We start from the raw sequence: 21,826 nt of genomic DNA on the forward strand, positions 1-21,826 counted from the left end.
AGCGGCTAGCATATATTAAGTATTAAATAAATATTACTATGAAAGCCATCACTGTTATTGACAGGACAGATGCTTGTTGAACTGAATTGTGGCCCATCCATACAATAGAACACTGTACAGATTTTCAAAAGAATAAGGAAGATTGGTATCAACTGATAAGGAAAGAGTTCCAAGATGTTGAGAAAAAAGCAAATTGTTAAACAAGATTATAGAACAATCCCAGTTATAAATTTTTTAAAATATTTATATAATATAAGGGGAGCCTGGGTGGCTCAGTCAGTTGAGCCTTGGACTCTTGGTTTCCACGAGGGTCATGATCTCAGGGCGTTGAGATCGGCCTGCTATGGGCTCCCTGCTCAGCGGGGAATGTGCTTCCCCGCTCCTTCTCCCTCTCCCTATGCCCCTCCCCCTGCTTGTGTACACCCGCGCGCTCTCTCTAAAATAAATAAATCTTTAAAAAGTTCTATATAATATGTATATATAATTTATACACACACAAATGTGTGTGTGTGTATGTTTATATGTGCATTTCTGGAAAGAATACCCAGAAATGGGGTAATGGGATTGAGGAGAAAAGGGCATATTTACTCTTCACTTCATAATACTTAGAACCATACTTTTTTCCAGTGAGCAAAGTTTTCATTAAAAAAAAAAGAATAACATTGAAAATTACTTGCTTACTAAGGGAGAAAAAAGGCACCTTGATTAAAAAAGGGGTACTGACGAAAGTTTCCACTGAATTCTAAAATTGGCAGCAGATAGAAAAACCCTGTACACATATTAAAAGAAACAGTCCACTGTGTAAGAACAGAATTTAACTGAGATTCACGGTTATGTTCAATCCTATCAGAGATCTATTAATTACCAGCTTCTGAAAATATCCACCTTATCTGCAAAGTAAAAGCACTGAGACTTTCACCTTCGGTTTCAAATATTGCTTTTTATTTTTAAAGTACTTAAAAACCTACTGAATTTATGTAATATTGACCTAATAGGCAACAGAAGTAATACAATTGATTTTTAAATTTCCATCACCTGGTGTTTCATTTTGATTATGTATTTCATTTTTTAAACTTGGGCTAAAAATAACACTGCAAAAAACTTGAACATCTTTACATCTCAGAGTCTCACTACCACAACACAAAGCAATACAAATTAAAGATCAAAATTCCAACATGAAGCAACTTTTAGAATTTCTAAAGAACAAATTAAAATTACAGCAGGACTTTGCACAATAAAGAGATTTAAAACTCAAAAGAGAACACTACAGCTGAGACTGGCTGAGGGGACAGAAGTTCAGAGGCAAAAGGGACCAAAAAGTAAAAGGGAGGGCGCCTGGGTGGCTCAGATGGTTAAGCGTCTGCCTTCGGCTCAGGTCATGATCCCAGGGTCCTGGGATTGAGTTCCGCATCGGGCTCTCTGCTCCTTGGGAGCCTGCTTCTCCCTCTGCATCTCTCTCTCTCTGTCTCTCATGAATAAATAAATAAAATCTTTAAAAAAAAAAAGTAAAAGGGATAAGTACTTTGTATCTGACCCATCTTTCTCAAAGTTTTGACTAGCAAAGAGCCTCTTTTTATGATACAGGCTAGCAATACTGAGTGATTTTAAAAGATGAGTATGTCGGGGTGCCTGGCTGGCTCAGTCAGAAGAGCATGCAACTTGATCTCGGGGGTTTTGAGTTCAAGCCCCACTGTTGGGTGTAGAGATAATAAATAAATAAATAAATAAATAAAGTTTAAAAAAAAAAAAAGATGAGTATGCCTGTATGTTAAAATGCCAAAACAACATTCATCTCCTTGGCAGTATCAGAATGATACTCAATGGTCCTGGAAGGCGAACTGCCTGAAAAATCTGTAGTTTGTCTTACCAGTCAGATAAAACAGTAAGACCATCAGCATTTTAAGATTACCAGAACTGTTCATTAGTGAAGGTTGTGAATGCATTTACCAAAGATCTTTACCAGAAGTCCTCTTGATGAGATGGTTTGGGTTGTACAGAAAGGAAAATGGCAAATGAGCCCTCTCCCACTGACTCTCGAAAGATCCCTTCTCCAGATCCTTCTCCTCACAATACCCCCCAAAATGAGAAGCAGACCCTGTAGAAAACAACTGGATTCCCAGCTCATGACATGTGGGCCAAGCCAGTTAAGCAGGAGAGACCCCAATGGCCAGTAGCTCTAAATGCTTCATTAAGATCTCACACTTTTCCTAGTACCAGTGGATGAATCACCATTAGGAACATGATAAAGACCTACATATCTACCTGAATCCAATGACTTCTCACCATCTCCACTGCTACTCCCCTAATCAAGCCCCATATTCTCTGACCTGTCAGGTCTTGCTACATCTGCTGTTGCCCCTGCTTCATTCTCCAACCAGTGGTCACCGGTGTTTTGAAACCACATCAGATCTTATCTTTCCTCTGCTTTAAAACCTTCCAAAGGCTTTCCTGCCCCACTTGGAAGAAAATCCAAACTCCTTCCCATGGCACACAGGCCGAGCCTGATAGGTCTCTGCCTCGCCTGGAATCTCATCTAACCCTCTCTTGCCCTTGGACTAACTGCTAGCCCACATGGGCTTTCCTTCCATTCTGGTGACAAGCCAAGCTCACTGTCATCCCAGAGTTTCTGCCTTTGCTGTTCCCTCTGTCAAGAACACTCTTCCCTCCTTCCTCCAAGGCTGGGTCTTCCTCATCATTCAGGTCTCCACTCATGTCACCTCCTCACATCCTATGCAAAGGACACTCCTGCTGCATTCTATATCTGTATGCCCTATTTGATTTCCCTTCACGATCTGAAATTCTTGTTTATTTGCTTCCTTTGCGGTCTGTCCTCCCTTCCTACTATCACCACCAGCCCACCGACTGCATGAGGAGGAACCTCATCTCATGTGCCCCTGCAGCCACACTGCTGGGCACAGTCACCAGAATAAAAAAATAACTAAAATCTGCTTATGGTAGAAGGTCCAAATGTACAAAAGCTGGGATGACTTGAAAGTTGTCCCTAACGTATTTTCTGACATCAAATATTACAGGATTGTGTGTTTATATTCCATTCCAGTATATGTTTAAAAAATAGTAAGGCAAAAATAAATTAAAGCTACTAGATAGATATTTCTCCAGTATGGTATGGTAAAGATCAGAAGTATCAAAAAAAAAAAAAAATCAGAAGTATCACAACACTTATGGCATTTGAAAAAGCATGTCCTCCCACACATTGCTGGCAGGAGCATAAAATGACATCTTTTTGGAGAACAATTTGGAATTATCTATGCAAATTACAAATGTACAAGCCCTTTGAGCCTATGTCTTAACTTTCAGGAATTTATCCTATGGGCAAAGGCAAAAATAATGTACACATACAGGATATTCACTAAAGCATTTCTATAGATGAGACAGCATAAATGTCCAAAAGCTATGGGACATTCATACAGTGGACTATTATGCAGCTGCATAAAAGAATTTGGTAGCTCTTTATAGACTCATACAGAACAATCTCCATGGCATGTTGGTTAGTTTAAAAAGCCAGTTTCAGGACAGTATTATTGCACTGGTTTTGTTGTGGTGGTTCTGTAAATATATATGATATGCTTGCAAATACATCGAATGTCTCTAAAATGACACACAAAATACAAACAACTTTGGTTACATCTAGGGAAAAGAACTAAATACCCAGGAGATGGAGAAAGGCTTGCTTGTGTAGCTTTTGGACTTTAAACCGTTATTTATATGATTATTAACCCTCAGAACATATCAATTTAAAAGGGTCGTATTCCTACACAACAAGCTTTCAAATTATTGATCTGGAAGACCTCTCAAGATTTCTTCCAAACTTGAGATTCTATGCTATTCTAAAATTTCAAAGTTTAATGAGAAAAATGCTATGCTTGTCTTTATTCCTTTTCCACAATCAGTACCTGATAATCATTCTTTGATTTAAAAGACTTTTTTTTCCTCATTTCTAGCACAAGATCCCATCCTCCTCAACTAAGAGTTCCACGAGCTGAAGTCCAAGGCCTTACGTCACACAGCTCTTCAATTTATGCAACAGAAGATATATTCCTGGAAGGTTATATTCTAAATTGTAATATATAAAAAAAAATAAAAAATAAAAAAATAAATTGTAATATAAACAGTACAATTTTTTGTGCCAGAATAATAATTTTTTTCTAAAAGATGCTGTCATAATAAATAGTATAGGAGAATTTAGCTGCCTTCTAGGGCTTTTCGTCTCATCTAGTTTAGGAGCTAGGACATGTTTATGTGAAAAAATAACTATCATGCTAGGAAGGATATTATAGACAGTAAATACATAGTACAAATAAGCAATCCCTCAAGAAATTCAAAGAAAACATCACATCTACTAAGGTAGGCAGGAAAAGCTTCCAAAAAGAAACAATCTGAGTTGGGCTTGATGGATGATCCAATTTCAATAGGCAAGGGACTGCACAGTAAGGAACACTGGAGTGGTTCAGGAACAAGTGAGCAGACCAGTCTGGACAAACGGAGGCTGCAAGTGGTCGGGAGTGTTCCTAGCTCCTGGAAGCCCACGTAATCAGTCCCTGACGCCTGCCTGTATCCTTCCAATGCCCTGGATTAATTATGAGTCTTCCTAATATTTCCCAGAGTGGTCATTTCTTCTCCATTCTAACCACCTCAATACAACCCACACCCTCATTCCCTCCCTCTGCAAAGATCTCCAAACTCATCCTCCTGTTTCCCATCTTCACCATCCCAATTCACAGTACAGAACTCATGACATTTGTTATTTTATATGCATAACCCACTCACCTCAAATGTGCCAACAGCTAACTACTGCCTACAAATAAAATCATTCTCTTTCTCATTCGAGGCCTTCTAACATCTGCTCTCTATCCACCTCTCACTCCATCACTGGACTCACGCTCTCTAATATGCTAATTTCATGCCTATGCCCTTGCTCTTCCTTTTAACTGGAAAATATTCCTTATTATGTTCTCAGGCGGGGCACACATAGTTGTAAAGATTGTGAGCACTACAGTTCATATAAATGACACCCCCCCCACCACTGTTGGGCAGTATACAACCTCTGCAACCTTCCAAAGATGACTTGTTTCCATCCTCCTCCTCCTCCACTTTGAAGGCCAAATTGTGTCCCAGAACAACTCAATTGTTGATCAGTTGTGCCTCTGATTCCTGTATCACCAACTTAACACCATTTCTTTATTTAAAAAAAAAAAAGTTACAATATTTGGAATACCAACAGTGCCTTGAACACAGCAGATACTCAAAAAAGATCCTTGCAAATGATGACAGGATAAGTCAAGAAAGGCAGATTGTGGGGGCACCTGGGTGGCTCAGTCAGTTAAGCGTCTGCCTTCGGCTCAGCTCATGATCCCAGGGTCCTGGGATCGAGCCCACATCTGGCTCCCTGCTCAACACGGAGCCTGCTTCTCCCTTTCCCTCTGCTGCTCCCTCTGCTTGTTCTCTCTCTCTCTCTCTCTCTCTGTGTCAAATAAATAAATAAAATCTTTTTTAAAAAAGAAAAGAGGGAAAAAAAGAAAGGCAGACTGGGGGGAAACCATAAAGAGCCTTAAAAGCCAAGAAAAAAGTTTTGGCTTTATCTGGTAGATGCCAAATATGGTCAGATGATCAGAATGATGTTTTAAAAAGACTAATTTCAGCAACCACAAGCAAGCAGGGTTTGAGAGACTATTGCCAAAGTGCCAGTGTAGAGGCCCTATCAGCTGGAGGAGGCCTATGGGAGGCTCCCTCTGTGACTTCCAGCCTCCTCAGCTGCTCACCCATCCATCTTATCTGTTTGGGATTACAGAGGTTGGTTTTCATATACCTACACTTGGAGAGTAAACCTTAAAACAGGACCTTTAAGCCAAGAAAAACATGCTTTTGCCTGAAATATCTGGGTATCTAGGAAACAGTTCTGACTTGGATAATTACATGCATATATAAAATACATATACACAAATCAAGCATTCCTCTTCTTCCTTCACTTCTTTTGCAGTCCCGGGAAGTCTAACTCAATTCTCCTGTTTCCTTCACTAATGTAGCTTGAACTTTCACTAACCTTAGAATTCCACAATTACTAGTGAATCATTTCAAGGCGAGTTATGGCTCATTTTCCTATGGTCCTCTAAAAGAATCAAGGGCACTTATGTATTTAGATATATAAATTCATTTCATTGTACTGATGGAATACTAAATAAGTAATTCTTATCTGTAAATCAAAAACTCAGAACATAATACATTAAACAAAATTACTTTACTAATGAATTTCCTTTTAAAGCATTTATTTTGGATTTCATGCCAAGATATCAATATATTAGTAATGGACTCTATGGAACTAGACAATTTTATTTACCTCTTAGATTAAAAAACAATCTTCACTCTCCAAAGGAGGAATATTATGTGTAAGTAATGCACTGCAACCTCAAGACACATAATATCATTGGAAACATGCACATGTCTATCAGGAAAAGATTATCAGGCACAACCTAATTTTAAAAATGAATGGAGGAGGGGCGCCTGGGTGGCTCAGTCGTTAAGCGTCTGCCTTCGGCTCAGGTCATGATCTCCAGGTCCTGGGATCGAGCCCCGCATCAGGCTCCCTGCTCAGTGGGGAGTCTGCTTCTCCCTCTCCCTCCACCTCTCCCCACTGCTCCTACTCTCTCTCTCTCTCTCTGTATCTCTCTGTCTCAAATGAATAAATAAAAAATTCTTTAAAAAAAAAAAATGAATGGAGGAAAAATAAATAAATAAAACCAATAAAAATGAATGGAGGGGGGTCTGTTAAACTATCCAAGGGGCGCCTGGGTGGCTCTGTTGGTTAAGTGTCTGCCTTCGGCTCAGGTCGTGGTATCTCAGTGTTCTGGGATGGAGGCCCACATGGGGCTCCCTGCTCAGCCGAGAATCTGCTTGTCCCTCTCCCTCTGCCTCTCCCCACACTTGTGCTCTCTCTCTCTCCCTCAAATAAATAAAAAAATGTTTAAGTGAATAAAAAATTTAAAAAACAGCATCAAAAGTAAAACAATATACAATTTTGTGTTTGGGCTCAAAGAGACTGTCTCCCTTGAAATCCAACTTTACTGTTTATTCTTCCTACCAAACATGCAAAATAAACTCACCAGTACTAAAAACAGAAGTATATTATCTCTATCGAAAGGTAAACACGATAGAAGTAAAGATTAAAATATTTTCCTTTCATCCTAATAAACTGAAAAGAAAAAACTATTAACCAATACTGTTTCAGGATTTGGGGCAGTTTAAATGTTTCTTCTTTTCCAAGGTAGTGATTTTTTCCCTCCCCATACTGAAGATCCTTCTGAAAGTCACAGTGTGTACCTTTGGTACCAAACGATGGACAGGTGCTTTGCTAACTCCATTGGAAAAGAAAAGAGAAAAGGGCACAGACATCCATTATTTAGAGTCTATCGTTAAGTTAATCTCCTTTAGAATCTAGTAATTCCATTAAAGTACATATTATGCAAAGTGTATACAATGTGTGGCCTGTATATAGTAGGCCATATTTCACCATAACCAACTTCATCTTTTCAAACACCACCAAAAATTGGCAAATAATTCAAGTTGCTCTTAGCCCAAGGTTAAATTGTTGAATACTAACAATAAAAGTTTAGGGACATCTAGTTAACTGGTTTCTATTTGCTCAAAAGTAAACTAAAAGATGGGACGCTTGTTTATCTCTACCTGCCCCTCCCCATGCCTGGCGATTCGCCCTCAAGAGGAGAGCCTACTGTACTGACCCCAGCCGCCTGGTGCCAGGAAAATAGGAGTGGGAAGTGACGGCCAACCCGTCCCCTGGCTGGCCTCGCTGGGCCCGGAACCCGGCCTGGCTCGGCAGCCCGGAGGCAAACAGGACGGAGACGCGACCGACGGACGGAACGGACAGACGCGACAGGACGGACGGGACGGGCAGAGAAGCAGTGCGTCCTACCCGGAGGGCTCCCTCCCAGGGCCGGCGGAGTACCTGCTCCGGTCATCCAGGCTGCGGTTGTCGGCCGCCGCGGCTCGCCAGTCAGGCAGCGTGCTGGCGCACAGCACCACCATGGACACGATCACGAACACGACCGACACGGTGGCCAGGATCTGCGCGGCCAGCGACGACGTAGGCTCCTCGAAGGTCCGCCGCATGCGCTCGAGCCAGCGCCTGGAGTGGGCCGCCTCGGCACCGCCGGGTCGCGCCTCGTCGCGGCCCAGCGCGCCCGGCTCGTCGGCCGAGTAGAAGGTGTAGGTGTCGGACATGCGGTCGTCGAGGCGGCGCTGGCAGCAGTACTCTAGGTGCGCGCCCTCCAGGCCCCAGTAGATCATCTCGTTGTAGAAGGAGAGCTCGCACATCCGCGGCGCGAAGCGCAGCTTGCCGTGGCCGCGCACGTAGAGCAGGATGAAGCCGAAGGCCTCCGAGTGCCGGTCGAAGAAGTACTCGTTGCGCTCGCGGTCGTAGTCGTCGCACACCTCTAGCACGTCGCGCTCCGAGCGGCAGCCGTGCAGCCGGCTCACGCGGCGCAGCGGGAAGTCCTTCAGCAGCTCCCGGGACAGCGAGTACCGGGCGCCGCCCACGTTCAGCACCACCGAGGCCGCCCCGCTGCGCCCGAAGGTCATGGCTGGCCGCCCCGAAGCCCCGAGGCCCGAGGCCGCCGCCGCCGCCGCCGCCGCCACCGCCCCCCACCCCCGGCCGCCGCGCGGGGCCTGGCTGCCGTTGGCCGATGGGGGAGCGCGCCGTCGGGGCCAGCGGGCTGGCGGGCCGGCTCTGGCTGCGGGCTCTGCTCCTGCCCTTCGCTGGCCCGGAGACCCCCCTCGGCTCTAGCGTCCTCGGCGGCCCAGCGTTGCTGCTAGCGACGCTCCCTCGGCGCGGTGGCACCTGCAGGTAGCCGGGGAGTCCCCTCAGGCGCCAACGCTGCGCGCCCACTGGCCGGGAACGAGGCTGTCAGCGCCCGGGGATGCCCCCTGTGAGGCCGGGGTGTCCTTTCAAACGGTGGCGCGGCCCCCCCCCGAGGGGCGCGGGCGCCGGGAGGAGGCGCGGGTGCGGGATGGCTCCCCGTCCCCGGCGCTCCCTCTGGCCGCCGCTCCGGCAACCGCCCCGCCGCCGTCCAGAGGCGAGAGGCAAAGTGAGCGGCTTCGGAGGCGGCGGAGAGCCGGCTCCGCGAGGCGGGGGCGGGGCTTCCTCGCGGTTCCCCCTCCTCGCCTCCCAGCTCCGCACGGCTCACCTCCCTCCCCGCGCCGCCCTCCTCTTCCCACCCGCGCCCGCACCTCCCGGGCTCGCTCGGCTGGGATTCCCCGGCGCCCCGCCCTGGACCTCGGGCTCCCCGCCCCGTGACGCCGCCCTCCCCCTCCGCTCCCGCCCGCCGCGGCCAGGAGGGGTCCGCGGGGCGGGGAAGGGAGCAATGGGGAGCCCTGGGGCGGGGGGGGTGGTGGCGGGGGCAAAGCCCCGCGGCCAGGGTGCCTGTTCCCGCGTGCCGCCCCGGGCCATCAGGGGTGACTTGGGCAGCTCCCAAGGGCCCTTTTAACAGCCCCCCAAAGGGAAGCGACCGAAGAGTAAGGAGGGGTGAGGACTGGGGTGCAGGATTTGAGGGGCGGGGACAGACGGCGTTTGGAGAGCTTTTTCCAGAAACTATCCGGAACCCAGCTCGGTTTCTGAGACCGCCCTAAGGGATTTCTCAGAGAAGGCACCCCAGCAATTGCTTTTCTTGCCGACTTGCTTCTCCTCCCGCGGCGCGGAGACCCACGTACCGCGTGCTCCGAAGGCGGCCACACACCCCAGCACCCAGGCTAGGTGTCGCCTTCCCGTCTGTCCTCCCGGGGGGGGGGGGCATGGAGCGGCCCCAGCCCCTGCTTTCCGGGGCGCGGGTCCTAAAAGGGCGCCTTCGTGTAGCGCGCCTGGACCCCTTCCCGCCGTGACGCTTCCTGTAGAGTGGGTGAAAGCGGGGAGAATCGCTCTGCCACTGGCAAGAACAGAATTTTCCCGTAGCCTTCGTCTGCGTCCTCCTTTTCATTATGTCTTGATTTCCCCGATGCACCCCAGAGCCGACTGCAGCACTGGCTCTCGGAGCTCGAAAAGCCCTTTAAGGCTCCTCGGAGCGAACTGCCCTGAGCTCCGGTCGATGCCCAGGGAGTGGGTTCCGTTGGCAGGGATTATTTTAAACTGCTACCATCAATTCACGCGACATCCGACACCGGCAGCCCAGCCCGTGCGGTGCCCGCCAGAGACGAAACAGGTGAGTTGTAAGGCAAATTATGTTAAATGCAAAACAAATGCTGGAAGGAAAAATAGGGGTGGGGTGGGATGGGATGCGGTCATCTGACCTCAGAGTAACCCAGCTGGTTACTGGGGAGGGTTTTACTTTGCCCTTCACTTTTCATAATTTTGTAGGATTGTCCCGTGCCCACTAGAGGTCACCATAAAGAGTCATTTTGCTTTGATTCTATTGCGGATTCCTAGCTAAAAAGCAGACACCTAAAAATTGAAGTGCTGTCCCTCCTCTCAAAATAAAATCATTCTGGGTGGTTTCTTAAAGAATGGAAATCTCTATATGTTGTTTATCCCTTGACTTGGATAACTTATCTTAAAAGCACTTAATGTGATTAAAAGCTCAAAAACAAAAGTTGTTTATTTGCAAAGTAGCTACTAAACCAGGAAAACATCCTGAAGGAAATGAGTTTCAAGATAGAATGGAAGGAGGTGATGGTCATGAGCTGGCAGAGAGAAAGAGCAGAAAGCATTCCAAATAGCCGAATCTCAGATGTAAAGGATTAAAGTCTCTAAAGAAAGCTAATGCATTTGCTTGGCTCAGAGGACCCGGATCTCGACAGCAGAATTTAGATTTCAAAGTCTAAGTAACGGGATGCCTGAAGATTTTAATAATAGAAATGGCTTGATGAAAGCTCTAATCAGAAAGATTCTTTTGCCCTTTAGTTTATTCTATGCAGAAGACCATTTTTGCAACGCAGGACTGGGAACCCCACCCCCAAATCTTTGTACATGAGGAAGGGTCAGTTCTTTATTTCTCTCCTTTTTTTTTTTTTTTTTTGAGAAAGGGTCAGTTTTGAGAAACACTGAGACCAAGGACTCAGCAGGACTTGAAAATGGATTTGTTATTGGATATGAGGATGGAGAAAAGTTTGCAGATGTGAGCAGAGAGAAGAGCCTGGCTTCACACCAGCAAGAGCCAGTTCTTCAGGGAGTTGTTAAAAATACTTTCTAGAAGCATCACAGTAACAGAACACAGAATAACTATTTCGTTGATTATTTGCTCCAACGTTATTATATTTATTTCCTGTGTTCTCTATCTAAAATCCCTTTAAAGTCTGTTGATTAAACCAGTTGAAGAAATATCACATTTTAAATTGAATTTGAGCTTAGAAAACAAATTAATTTGATGATAATTTGTGCCTCCTAGGTATATTTTCATAAATTTCTTAGAGAGATAGTTTAAATAACTTCGTTTCAAGAGTAATATATTTATTTGATTTTAATATCATCAACCACTGCTGCAGTAGCAATACCCAAATCACGTTTTTTTCCCCAAAAAATCATATTCTTACACAAACAATGAGATGCAGAAATGATTGGCTTGTCTCAATATAATCAGGTTTAGAAAGTATTCTTAAAAACTGTTCTTAGAATTATTAAAAATTCTATTCCTTTGTACTTTGAGAAGATTATGTTGAGAATCATTTCATCTAAATTCTTTTCTGGATTCTGGATGACATTTGGGGCCTTCATATATAAATCTTTAGAATGCGTTAAAATTTAAAGGCACCAGGCAGAATTTTAGAATTTGAAAGAACTGAGAGATTTTCTAGTCTCAACTTATCAAGCTTTATTTAGGGAGGAGTAACAAGTTTTCCTTACTGAGATGTGGCTGTAACTTGGGAGAGGTGGTTCGGTTCCCCTTAGCAGCATCATGGTAGAGACTAGGCTGGAACCAAGTTTTCTAGTTCCAGACTCTGGTCCCTCCATCTCCAGGGCAGGCCTTGCTGCCACAACCTTCCATCTGATGTCTTGGCGGCACTCCCGTTCTTTCCTCCCTCTGTGAATCCTGTACTATGCCACCAGGCAGCTCTTCCTTCTGTTCATTCTCATCAAGCCGTTCCCCAGTTCAGAACCTAAAAGGACTGTAAAACTGTAGAATTACAAACTGTCTGTATAATGGAGTCCAAATTGGTTATTAGGGCCCTCCCTAGATTCAGATTCTGGGTGCACAACTTACTCGCTAAGTGACCTGGAACAAATTCTTTGAGCCTCAGTTTTCTCATCCATAGAATGGAGGTAATAAGAAGTATAGCACACGGTGATATGAGGGTTGAATGAGGTGATGCAACAGTGGTATACAGCGCAGTGCATGATCCTGGCAAAATCATACTCCGGGTGTGCTTTCCCTAGCCCAATCAAGCCATGCTCATTCCTGGGTTCTAAATAAATACAAATCAATGCATCTGAAAATGTGACCGATCACAAATAGTAACCTAAATTAACATCAAAAATTCAGTGAAAAGTTGTGACCCTCAGAATGCCGAGTCTGGATGGAACACACATTCTTCCATTACTTTGCATTGTACGACTGGTTGAGCTCAGGGACTCTTGAACACCCTGCCCCAAAGCTTTATAAGTTGAAATACCTTGTGGGCACTATCCATCTTTGCTGCTTACTTATCGACTCTGCTTTAAAAAGCCCTCACTCTTGGGGCACCTGGGTGGCTCAGTCGGTTAGCCGTCCAACTCTTGATTTCAGCTCGGGTCTTGATCTCAGGATCGTGAGTTCAAGCCCCACAGTGGGTTCCACGCTGGGTATGGAGCCTACTTAAAAATAAGTAAATAAATAATAACAAAAATAAAAAGCTCTAACTCTGCTGTTAATTCATATTTCCAAGTGTTTATGGTTAGACCAGCTTATTTCTCAGCATCTGCAAAACCAGTGGATGCTTTAAAAAGTCAGCTTTTTTTTTAAATGGAAACGTAGCCTTCCAATGTCTCTGATTTTATATAAATGAAAGACTCAAATGACTTCACCTACTATGCACAATTACCCAAGTAGAAGGTAAAGCTGCAACTTTTAATAACCTGCCTTCACAACCATCCCACCAAATAGACCCCATTCTTAAGTCAGAAGCCAGCAGAGGGGTCATTCACCCCTATCTGAACACCAATGCCTTTGCCTTATTCTCTGCTCCAGGGCACTTTGTAGTCTTATGAAAGCAAAAGGAACACTATCGTCCTTAAATTTCCAGCTTTGAGAGGGTCACTGTGTAATCATTACAGGGGAGGCAAAATTTTACCTCTAACCTCTTAGGTTTTTCAACTGGGCCTGAGAATTAGGTTGATATGACAGATTAACAGAGAAAGGCATACAAATTTATTTAAGTTTTATGTGACCCAGGAGCCCTCCTGAGGAAATGAAGACCGAAAGAAGTGGCAGAACCTAAATGCTTTTATACTACGTTGAACAAAGAAAGGCAGTTGCAGAAAAGTTACTAAAATATATGGGGAGGCAAAAGGAAGAGAGGAATTCTTTTGACAAAGTCGGCTTGTATGGAATTCTCTCAGCCTCAACTTCTGAGAGATGATAAAAATGGTACTTAACCTCCTGGTATGGGGAGAATATCTTCCATGTGGGGGTTTCATCTCCTGCTTTTAGGAAGAAAAGGGGGCAGGGTCAGAGCATCCTTCTTGTACCTGATGTTTCTGTAAGTGCTTTTAGCTCAAAATAATCCTTATGCCAAAGTGGCATATTTTGGGGTGGCATATTCTGCTGCCCTTCATCATTAACAGCAAAAACCTTTGTGGTGCCATTTTCAGAATGGCCCTTCTTTATCCCCAACCCAGCCCTCACTCCCGCGCACTATGTTGGATTGTGCTGTAATGGCCTCTCCTCCCCACCACCACTGTGTCCCTTGCTCCTTACAGTAACTAAGAGCCCTTTCTGTGTGGCACCACAAGCTCAGCTTTCCACAAAAACTTCTTACTGTAACCCTCATTGTCCAGATGAGGAAATGAGGCTTCAAGAGGTTGGACTGGCTCAAGGACCCATAGCTGCTAGGAAGCACTAGACCCAGTACCAAAATCCCAAGTCACGCGAGCTCTCTTGCCTGCCGTGCTGTCTCACCACTGACTCCCCTCTCTACCAAGCATCAAACACCCCTGGGGAGGGAGGAACAAGGTAGGTTAATCCAGAGACAACATTCTGACAGATCTTGAATGGGGGTCATTCTACAAGATAACTAATCTTCAAAAAGTCACTTTCAGGGGCGCCCGGATGGCTCAGTTGGTTAAGCGTCTGCCTTGGGCTCAGGTCATGATCCCAGGGTCCTGGGATGGAGTCCTGCGTTGGGCTCCCTGCTCAGCAGGGAGACTGCTTCTCCCTCTCCCTCTGCTGCTCCCCCTTCTTGTGTGTGTGCTCTGTCTCTCTCTCTCTCTCTCTGTCAAATAAATAAATCTTCAAGAAAAGTCACTTTCATACCCTGAAATATTTAAGCAAGAGATGATATAATGTCTGATATTTGCTTCAAAACAATCAAGGGCAGGGGCAAGTGGATTGAGGTTGTAGATGAAGCAAGATTAGCTGTGAGTTGATAATTGTTGAAGCTGAGTGATGGGAGTTCCTGATATTAATCTCTCCCTCTTTGTATTTATTTGAAATTGTCCATAATACAAAAATAAAAATTTTAAACTTTGAGCTTCATTTAAGTGTATTTTTTTAAAGATTTATTTATTTGACAGAGAGAGAGAGCGAGAGAGGGAACACAAACGGGGAGTGGGAGAGGGAGAAGCAGGCTTCCCGCGGAGCCGGGAGCCCGATGCGGGGCTCGATCCCAGGACCCTGGGATCATGACCTGAGCCGAAGGCAGATGCTTAACCAACTGAGCCACTCAGGTGCCCCTAAGCTTATTTCTGAATGTTGACAATTACTCCTTCAGACCGGACCAGAATGCACTTTTTCACAATGCCTGTCATAAAGAGGCCCTCTCGTTTCTCCAGAGTATAAAAAAGCTCAGCACACATTTGACCATGTCTATTAAAATTTTAAATGTACACACCTAGTGGTCCCGCAATTTTAACATCAGGAATTTATCCTACAAATAAATTTACATATTTCATAAAGATGTACATTTAAGGATCATTGCATTGTTTTCAAACTTGCAAAAGTCTAGAAATCTAAATGTCCATAATTAAGGAACTGATCATTTAAATAATAGAGCATATACAGGTTCATACAGAACCATTTCTAAGTCAGGGCCCCTGGCTGGCTCAGTCCTACAGCTCTGGGTCTCAGGGTTGTGAGTTTGAACCCCACGTTGGGTGTAGAGCTTACTTAAAAATAAAAATCTTTAAAAAAAAGTTACTAAGTCAAATTGCTAAACAAAGTCTAGGTCCTGCACTATGGGTTAAATTATTCCTTCTTTATATGTAAGATACATGGATATAAATACAGATAGATGATAAGGCTTCTGAAAAGATACATAAAATACAGTTATGGGTGATTCTTTCCTGCTCAAGGAACTGGGAAGGTTAGAGTAAATATGAGACCTATTTGTTATTGGTTATAACCTTTTGTCTTTTTTTTTTTTTAACTGAGTTCAAGGATTATGTTTATAGTTTAAAAAAAATTTGTTAAAAAAAATCTCAGCACATAGCCTCCTACCAAATTCTCTTTTCCCTCAGGCCAGTTCTTGCTGTGTCCTTCCTCCTCTGCTCAGTTACATCTGGGGTCATGCTCCTGCTGCTCCCTCTGCCTGGAACACTCTGACCCAGAGCACTATGTGGCTGACTTGTTGTTTCTCAAGTCTCAGTTCAAAGGTCACTTCCTTGGAGAGGCCTTCCCTGACCACCCATGCTAGCATATCAACCTACTTTTTTATTCCGTTATCACTATAAAAAAAAAAAAAATCATCTTGTTCATCCACCTGTTACTTGTTTATCATCTGTCTCCGCCACCAGACTCTGCTCACTCCCTCTGAGAATGGGAAGCCTGGGACTGGTTCACAGCAATGTCCCCAGCATCTAGAACAGTACCGGGCTCCTTGTTGAAGCTCAATAACTATTTATTGAGTGAGGGAATTAATGACTATTACTGTCGGTTAAAATAGTGTTCTAAATAGAGTACTAAACTGGAAGTATCCATGTATAGGTAAGAGTGAAGTTAGAAATGACCAACTTGAGGGCGCCTGGGTGACTCAGTCGTCAGGCGTCTGCCTTTGGCTCGGGTCATGATCCCGGGGTCCTGGGATCGGGTCCCGCATCGGGCTCCCTGCTCAGTGGGAAGCCTGCTTCTCCCTCTCCCACTCCCGCTGCTTGTGTTCCTGCTCTCACTATCTCTGTCTCTGTCAAATAAATAAATAAAATCTTTAAAAAAAAAAAAAAAGAAATGACCAACTTGAAAAACCCAGGCTCTTTCTGAAAAATCACTTCAATTTTGTTAAATGGTTGGCATACTGGCAGAGAAGATCTTGGCCCGGTTTTCCCTGGACCTATAGTGTATGCCAGCTTCCTAGCATTTAAAAACACTGCAGAAGCCCTACTCATTTAGCAGGCCCCAACCCTGGGTCAGGCCCCAGCCCCGGAGTCCTTCCCCAGCAGGTACTTTCGTTAGAAAAATTCTTGGAATCGGCTCTACTTGTGTCCAGATGCCATCATCCACTGGTACCTGTCCCTAGAGGAAGGAGATATTGTGGAATCAGACCAGAGGCTTCAAGAAAAAAAAAAAAAAAAAAGGCCACGATTGAATTAAACACTTCAAAATTGTTACCAAAAAAATAAAACTGTCCAGAAAGGATTGGATGTGGATCCAGGAGGTTCTATGTGTCTTGGCTCAGGGAACTATAGAAAATATGGAAAGAAATGTAAAAGGCTATTGCCCTGATGGTAGACTGACATTTCAGAGACCCCACTGGCGGATTGGATGGTCCAGATCAGCAAGAGAAGCTTTCCAGCAAAGCAGGCTTTGAGCCCAGACAGGAAGGACGTGGGAGAGCCAAGCAGAGAAAGAGGGATTCCCCCACTCTGCCCCTTACCACATCACAGGGCATATTTATACAGCCCAAGAAAGGATTATACACACAAGAAAAATCAAAGACGTTTTCAAAATGAATGAAAATTCCCCGCTGTGTTTTATCCATTCTGCAAAGAAGAGGTCTGCCTTTATGAACATTAATGAACCAAAATTAACTAGTTTAGGAGTCTGCTTTGAAAAACACCTGCTGTTCTTACCCTTCTGTCCCTGTAACAATCTTATTTCCCTGACCCACAATCCCAGCCCTCCTCCCCCTTATGCCCAGTGCTATTATTTCTCCCTCAGAGGAAAGATTGGGGCTGGGGTTGACTGAAACGAAGCGTATGGTATTCCTGGAAATGATCTTCTCATTGTAGATGCAACCAAAATAGCATTGGCTCTACGCTTAATAATTGATACACTCTTCAACAGCAATTGCATTTTTCTCTAAGGTACAGGATTTAAAATACGGAGTATTTTTCTCCAGTTCTTACTTGGAGATAAAAATCATCCAATTCTGGTTTGTGTGATCCCATACCGTTCTATGGCAAAACCCCAGCCTCGTTTATCCCTGAGGCACATGTTCTCACAGGTGAGCAAAAAAGTGTGCTTTTAGTGGAAAGCTGCAAAATACAGCAATCTGGAAGATTTACAGTTTTTAAAGGAGGTTTAGAGCAGATGCAATTAGGTTGGTATAAGCCTGTCCAAGGCCTGGGTCAGAGAACAGAGGCTATGGCTCAGCAAAAAATGTTAAAATGAATGGCCAGCTATAACGCCACGTGGCCAAGTGACATCAGATCCTATCTTCAGATAGGCTCTTCCTATGCCTGCAAGGGAACTTGCCCTCTGCTTAACATTTGCTAGTACTTCCAGTCTTCCAAGGAGGATTTTTCCTTTCCAGAGGAAAGTAATCACAAATAAAAATCTATGTAGCAAAGGAATACTGAGAAGCTTTTCTTTTCTTTTTTTTTTTTTTTTAAGATTTTATTTATTTATTTGAAAGAGAGAATGAGAGAGAGAGAGCATGAGAGGGGGGAGGGTCAGAGGGAGAAGCAGACTCCCTGCTGAGCAGGGAGCCTGATGCGGGACTCGATCCCGGGACTCCAGGATCATGACCTGAGCCGAAGGCAGTCGCTTAACCAACTGAGCCACCCAGGCGCCCCTGAGAAGCTTTTCATACCCTTCCACTAGCTTCTATTGTGATGGATGAAACTGCAGGAACAATTAGAGTAAATGTAAGTGTAAATCTCCAAAGAAAGAAGAAAATAGGCTTACCAAGTTTCCTTTGACGATGCCAAGGCATTCTCTCCTCTAGATGTAGTGTGTATTTAACTTAGGGTCAAGGGATTAGCAAAACGCTCAATGACTGTACCAGTGGTCTATCTCAACAGCGACAGATACTTACAGAAAGGGAGAAAATGCGAGTTTAACTTCCATTGAATCAGCATTAGTCAGGACTTTCAATTTCCAGTTCACTGTGATTTCTCCCTAGTAACCAAGTCAAGAGCGATATTTATATACTATATAGATTAAATATTGCTGAGACATCCCCTTACTTCTAGGACCCTCAAGGAAACCAGTTTGAATGGTGCCCCTCAATCAATTCTCCCAAACTGTGAAAATGCAAGGTATACAAGTAACATTGCGATTTCATTTGATTTAGTCACCATGGGATCCCCTAGAGGAATGTTCACTCTGCCCTCACTTCTAACCTGCTAAATAATCAACTAGGCACATAGGAGAGACTGGCATCTCCAGTTACCCCCCTCAGGGGGCACCCCATTTTATCTCTGCCTTAGCAAGTACCTTGGTAGATATTTAAGGTATTTTTTAGATGTTAAACTGTAGTGATTTATATGGCAAAAACCAATTCAGGTCAGAGGGATTTTAAAGACAAAATGAGAACTACTTGGAATACCAGGTCCCTGTACAGAATTTGACTGAGAAAGGATTTTGCAGTCTTTTTTTTTTTTTTTTTTAAAGATTTTATTTATTTATTTGACAGAGAGAGACACAGCGAGAGAGGGAACACAAGCAGGGGGAGTGGGAGAGGGAGAAGCAGGCTTCCCGCGGAGCAGGGAGCCCGATGCGGGGCTCGATCCCAGGATCCTGGGACCATGACCTGAGCCGAAGGCAGACGCTTAACGACTGAGCCACCCAGGCGCCCCAGGATTTTGCAGTCATTGAGCTTCAGTAGGTCAATCTTCTTGGTTTAATAGGCATCCTTAGAACTGAACATTTCAGAGGCTAAGAAGAGAACCTTCCTGAAGATCACTAGGAGGCCTAGAAGGGAAAGAGCAGTGACCACACACTGGAAAAGCTACAGGCTCTAAGTTAAGGAGGCAGTGGCCTCCGGAGACCCCCTAGTCAAAGCTAACACTGCACCTAAAGCTGTCAAGGGACCTAACTCCATGAAAGAGTATAACCAGACTTATCAGGACCCTCAGGAATGTTCTTTGGATAGCCATATTGGATAGAGAAAAGAGTAGAACTTCCAGGGCAAATAAAGAGGGACCACCCCCTCCCAAAAAAAAAAAAAAAAAAGGAAAAGAAGAAAAGAAGGGATATTTGGAAAGTTAGGCCTAGCTAACTTGAAGGCCAGACCATGAGTGCTGGAATCAGTAAGCTGGGAATCAGGGAGAATCTGAGAGGGCCAGAGAAGTGCCAGGACAGCCAGGCTTCCCAGGCTGGTCTGAGAGGCAAATGGGAGCTCATTCCCAGGAAGGCCAGGGAAAGAGCTCAGACTCCCATCAGACCAGCAATGCTGGCCTCCTCCCTCCCCCTCTCAGGTTGATTGATAGAAGTGAGGGTTTGAAGAATCCCAGATCTGCAATAATGAAAGTTGGGCAAATCATGGTTATCTCAGGACAAGAAAATTGTGCTGTTAGCTCACCATTTTTATGCTGTTTGTAAAAAATCTGTACTTTCACATTTTCATTTATATATGCATGTGTGTGTTTATTTTGAAAGCTCTTTCTGAAAAAGTTTGGTTTGTGTTTGTTAAACTGAAGGGAAAGGGATTTGGGGCCATATTTGGGTTTCAGGGTAGTAGCCACAGAGATAAATTATTAAAAAAAAAAAAAAACCATAAATATTGCTCCTTCTTTCTTTGATCCAGGCTTTTTACTTTTTTATTTTTATTTTTTTAAAAGATTTTATTTATTTATTTGAGAGAGACACGATGAGAGAGGGAACACAAGCAGGGGGAGTGGGAGAGGGAGAAGCAGGCCTCCCGCCGAGCAGGGAGCCCGATGTGGGGCTCGATCCCAGGACCCTGGGATCATGACCTGAGCCGAAGGCAGATGCTTAACGGCTGAGCCACCCGGGCACCCACAGGCTTTTTATTAAGCTCAAAAAATGGACGCGTGTTCATGAAACTCAAGCCTTTTCAGGTTTAGGGTCCCAACTCAACCTAGCTCCCTGGGTGTCCAGCTGACTCCCTCTCTCCTTCCCCAACAATGGTTTTACAGAATTCTAATTTTTACAGGCTTACAAACTCAAGGCAAATGTTATAGTTTTATTTTGCAAAATGGCAATCAGTACCCTTAGATTAGGAAGGAAGGAAATGGCTGCAGGACCTTAAGTCTAGACTTGAAACAGTAAATGTGACTGAGGAATCTAGCAGTGACAACCCATGGACATTAGTCCAAACAGCCATTTAAGCACCTTTAAATGTAGAGAGAAAACAGAAGAGAGAATGCATATCAAAGTCTACAAAGAAATTAGGAAGCCATAATGGAAACCAAAGTAGGCCTTTGCAAAAGTATACCACACTTTATCTTAGGTGAGGAAATAATAAAAGTTGAAAATACAGTTGAGTTGAGCACACCCAGTGCCCAGATCTTTGTTTCTTTCTTTCTTTCTTTTTTTTTTTAATTTAAAGATTTTATTTGTCACAGAGAGAGAGAGAGCACAAGCAAGGGGAGTGGCAGGCAGATAGAGAAGCAGGCTCCCCGCTGAGCAGGGAGCCCGATGTGGGGCTCCATCCCAGGACCCTGGGATCATGACGCGAGATGAAGGCAGATGCTTAACCGACTGAGCCACCCAGACGTCCCCAGATCTTGGTTTCTAATACCATTCTCTAGTAAAAGGAACCAAGGCTCCTTGGAGGAATGTCTGAGTCTAGGACCAGGCAAGAAATATACACAATGAACTTGGAGTATCTTGTAGTGTCAGAAAGTTAGCAAGTGCTAATAAAACAAAACCACCGCCATGATGTCAGTATGTCAAACCGACAGAAGTCACCTAAAAGGGTTTCCAGTGGTGAAAACTGGAACGATTTGAGCAAAATGGTCAACCTCACCAATGATACCATGTTAATAGTAAGCACCTTTTGATATGATATGAGGTAATGAGAATGGCACTTTACCTCTCTGGTCTTTTTCCCCCAATCTTCCCCAACCTGGCTCTTCTTCTGCCTGGACTTTCTACTCTAACATCCCAGCTTCTTAGCTCTGGCCTCAAGTCCGTGACTTTGATAAACACCTCACTCCTCTGTCCTGGCATCTCCTAGAACTGACAAACCCCTTGCTGGCATCGTATCTCTGAGAGTTCCTGTGGTAGGCAGCCTGTAAGATGACCCCCAGTGGTTTCTTGGATAATCACCTCCCCTTGCGCATGGACTGGACCAAGTCACTCACTTCTAACAAATAAAACACAGCAAAGGTGATACGATGCCATTTTCAAGATTAGGTTACAAAAAGCCTGCAGCTTCCATCTTGGGCATTCTCTCTAGCTCTCTTGTTTGCTCACTCTGAGGGAAGCCAGCTGCCATGTTGTGAGCTGCTCTACAGAGAGGCACATATGGCAAGGAGATGATGTCTGTGGTCAAC

At 44.5% G+C, this 21,826-nt stretch overlaps 2 protein-coding genes across 4 annotated transcripts in view; one reads left to right on the plus strand and one right to left on the minus strand.

Annotated features, from left to right (window-relative positions):
* Positions 1-9,207, minus strand: part of KCNG3 (potassium voltage-gated channel modifier subfamily G member 3) — a 47,119-nt gene extending 37,912 nt beyond the window's left edge. Inside the window, exon 1 of one of the 2 annotated variants that reach the window (XM_036074886.2) lies at positions 7,979-9,207. In XM_036074886.2, coding sequence (XP_035930779.1) covers positions 7,979-8,610 — 632 coding nt within the window. In that variant the 5' untranslated portion in view covers positions 8,611-9,207. Of the gene's footprint in view, positions 1-7,945 lie in introns of both variants that reach the window. The other variant, XM_036074885.2, reaches the window with a different exon arrangement.
* Positions 9,208-10,100: 893 nt separating this feature from the next.
* MTA3 (metastasis associated 1 family member 3) overlaps positions 10,101-21,826 on the plus strand; it is a 231,789-nt gene continuing 220,063 nt past the window's right edge. For both annotated transcript variants that reach the window (XM_078056247.1, XM_078056248.1), the window contains exon 1: positions 10,101-10,223. The gene's annotated coding sequence lies outside the window, so the exon portion shown is untranslated. The remainder of the gene's footprint in view (positions 10,224-21,826) is intronic.

This window comes from Halichoerus grypus, chromosome 10, assembly GCF_964656455.1.
Source record: "Halichoerus grypus chromosome 10, mHalGry1.hap1.1, whole genome shotgun sequence".
Taxonomy (NCBI): Eukaryota; Metazoa; Chordata; class Mammalia; order Carnivora; family Phocidae; genus Halichoerus; species Halichoerus grypus.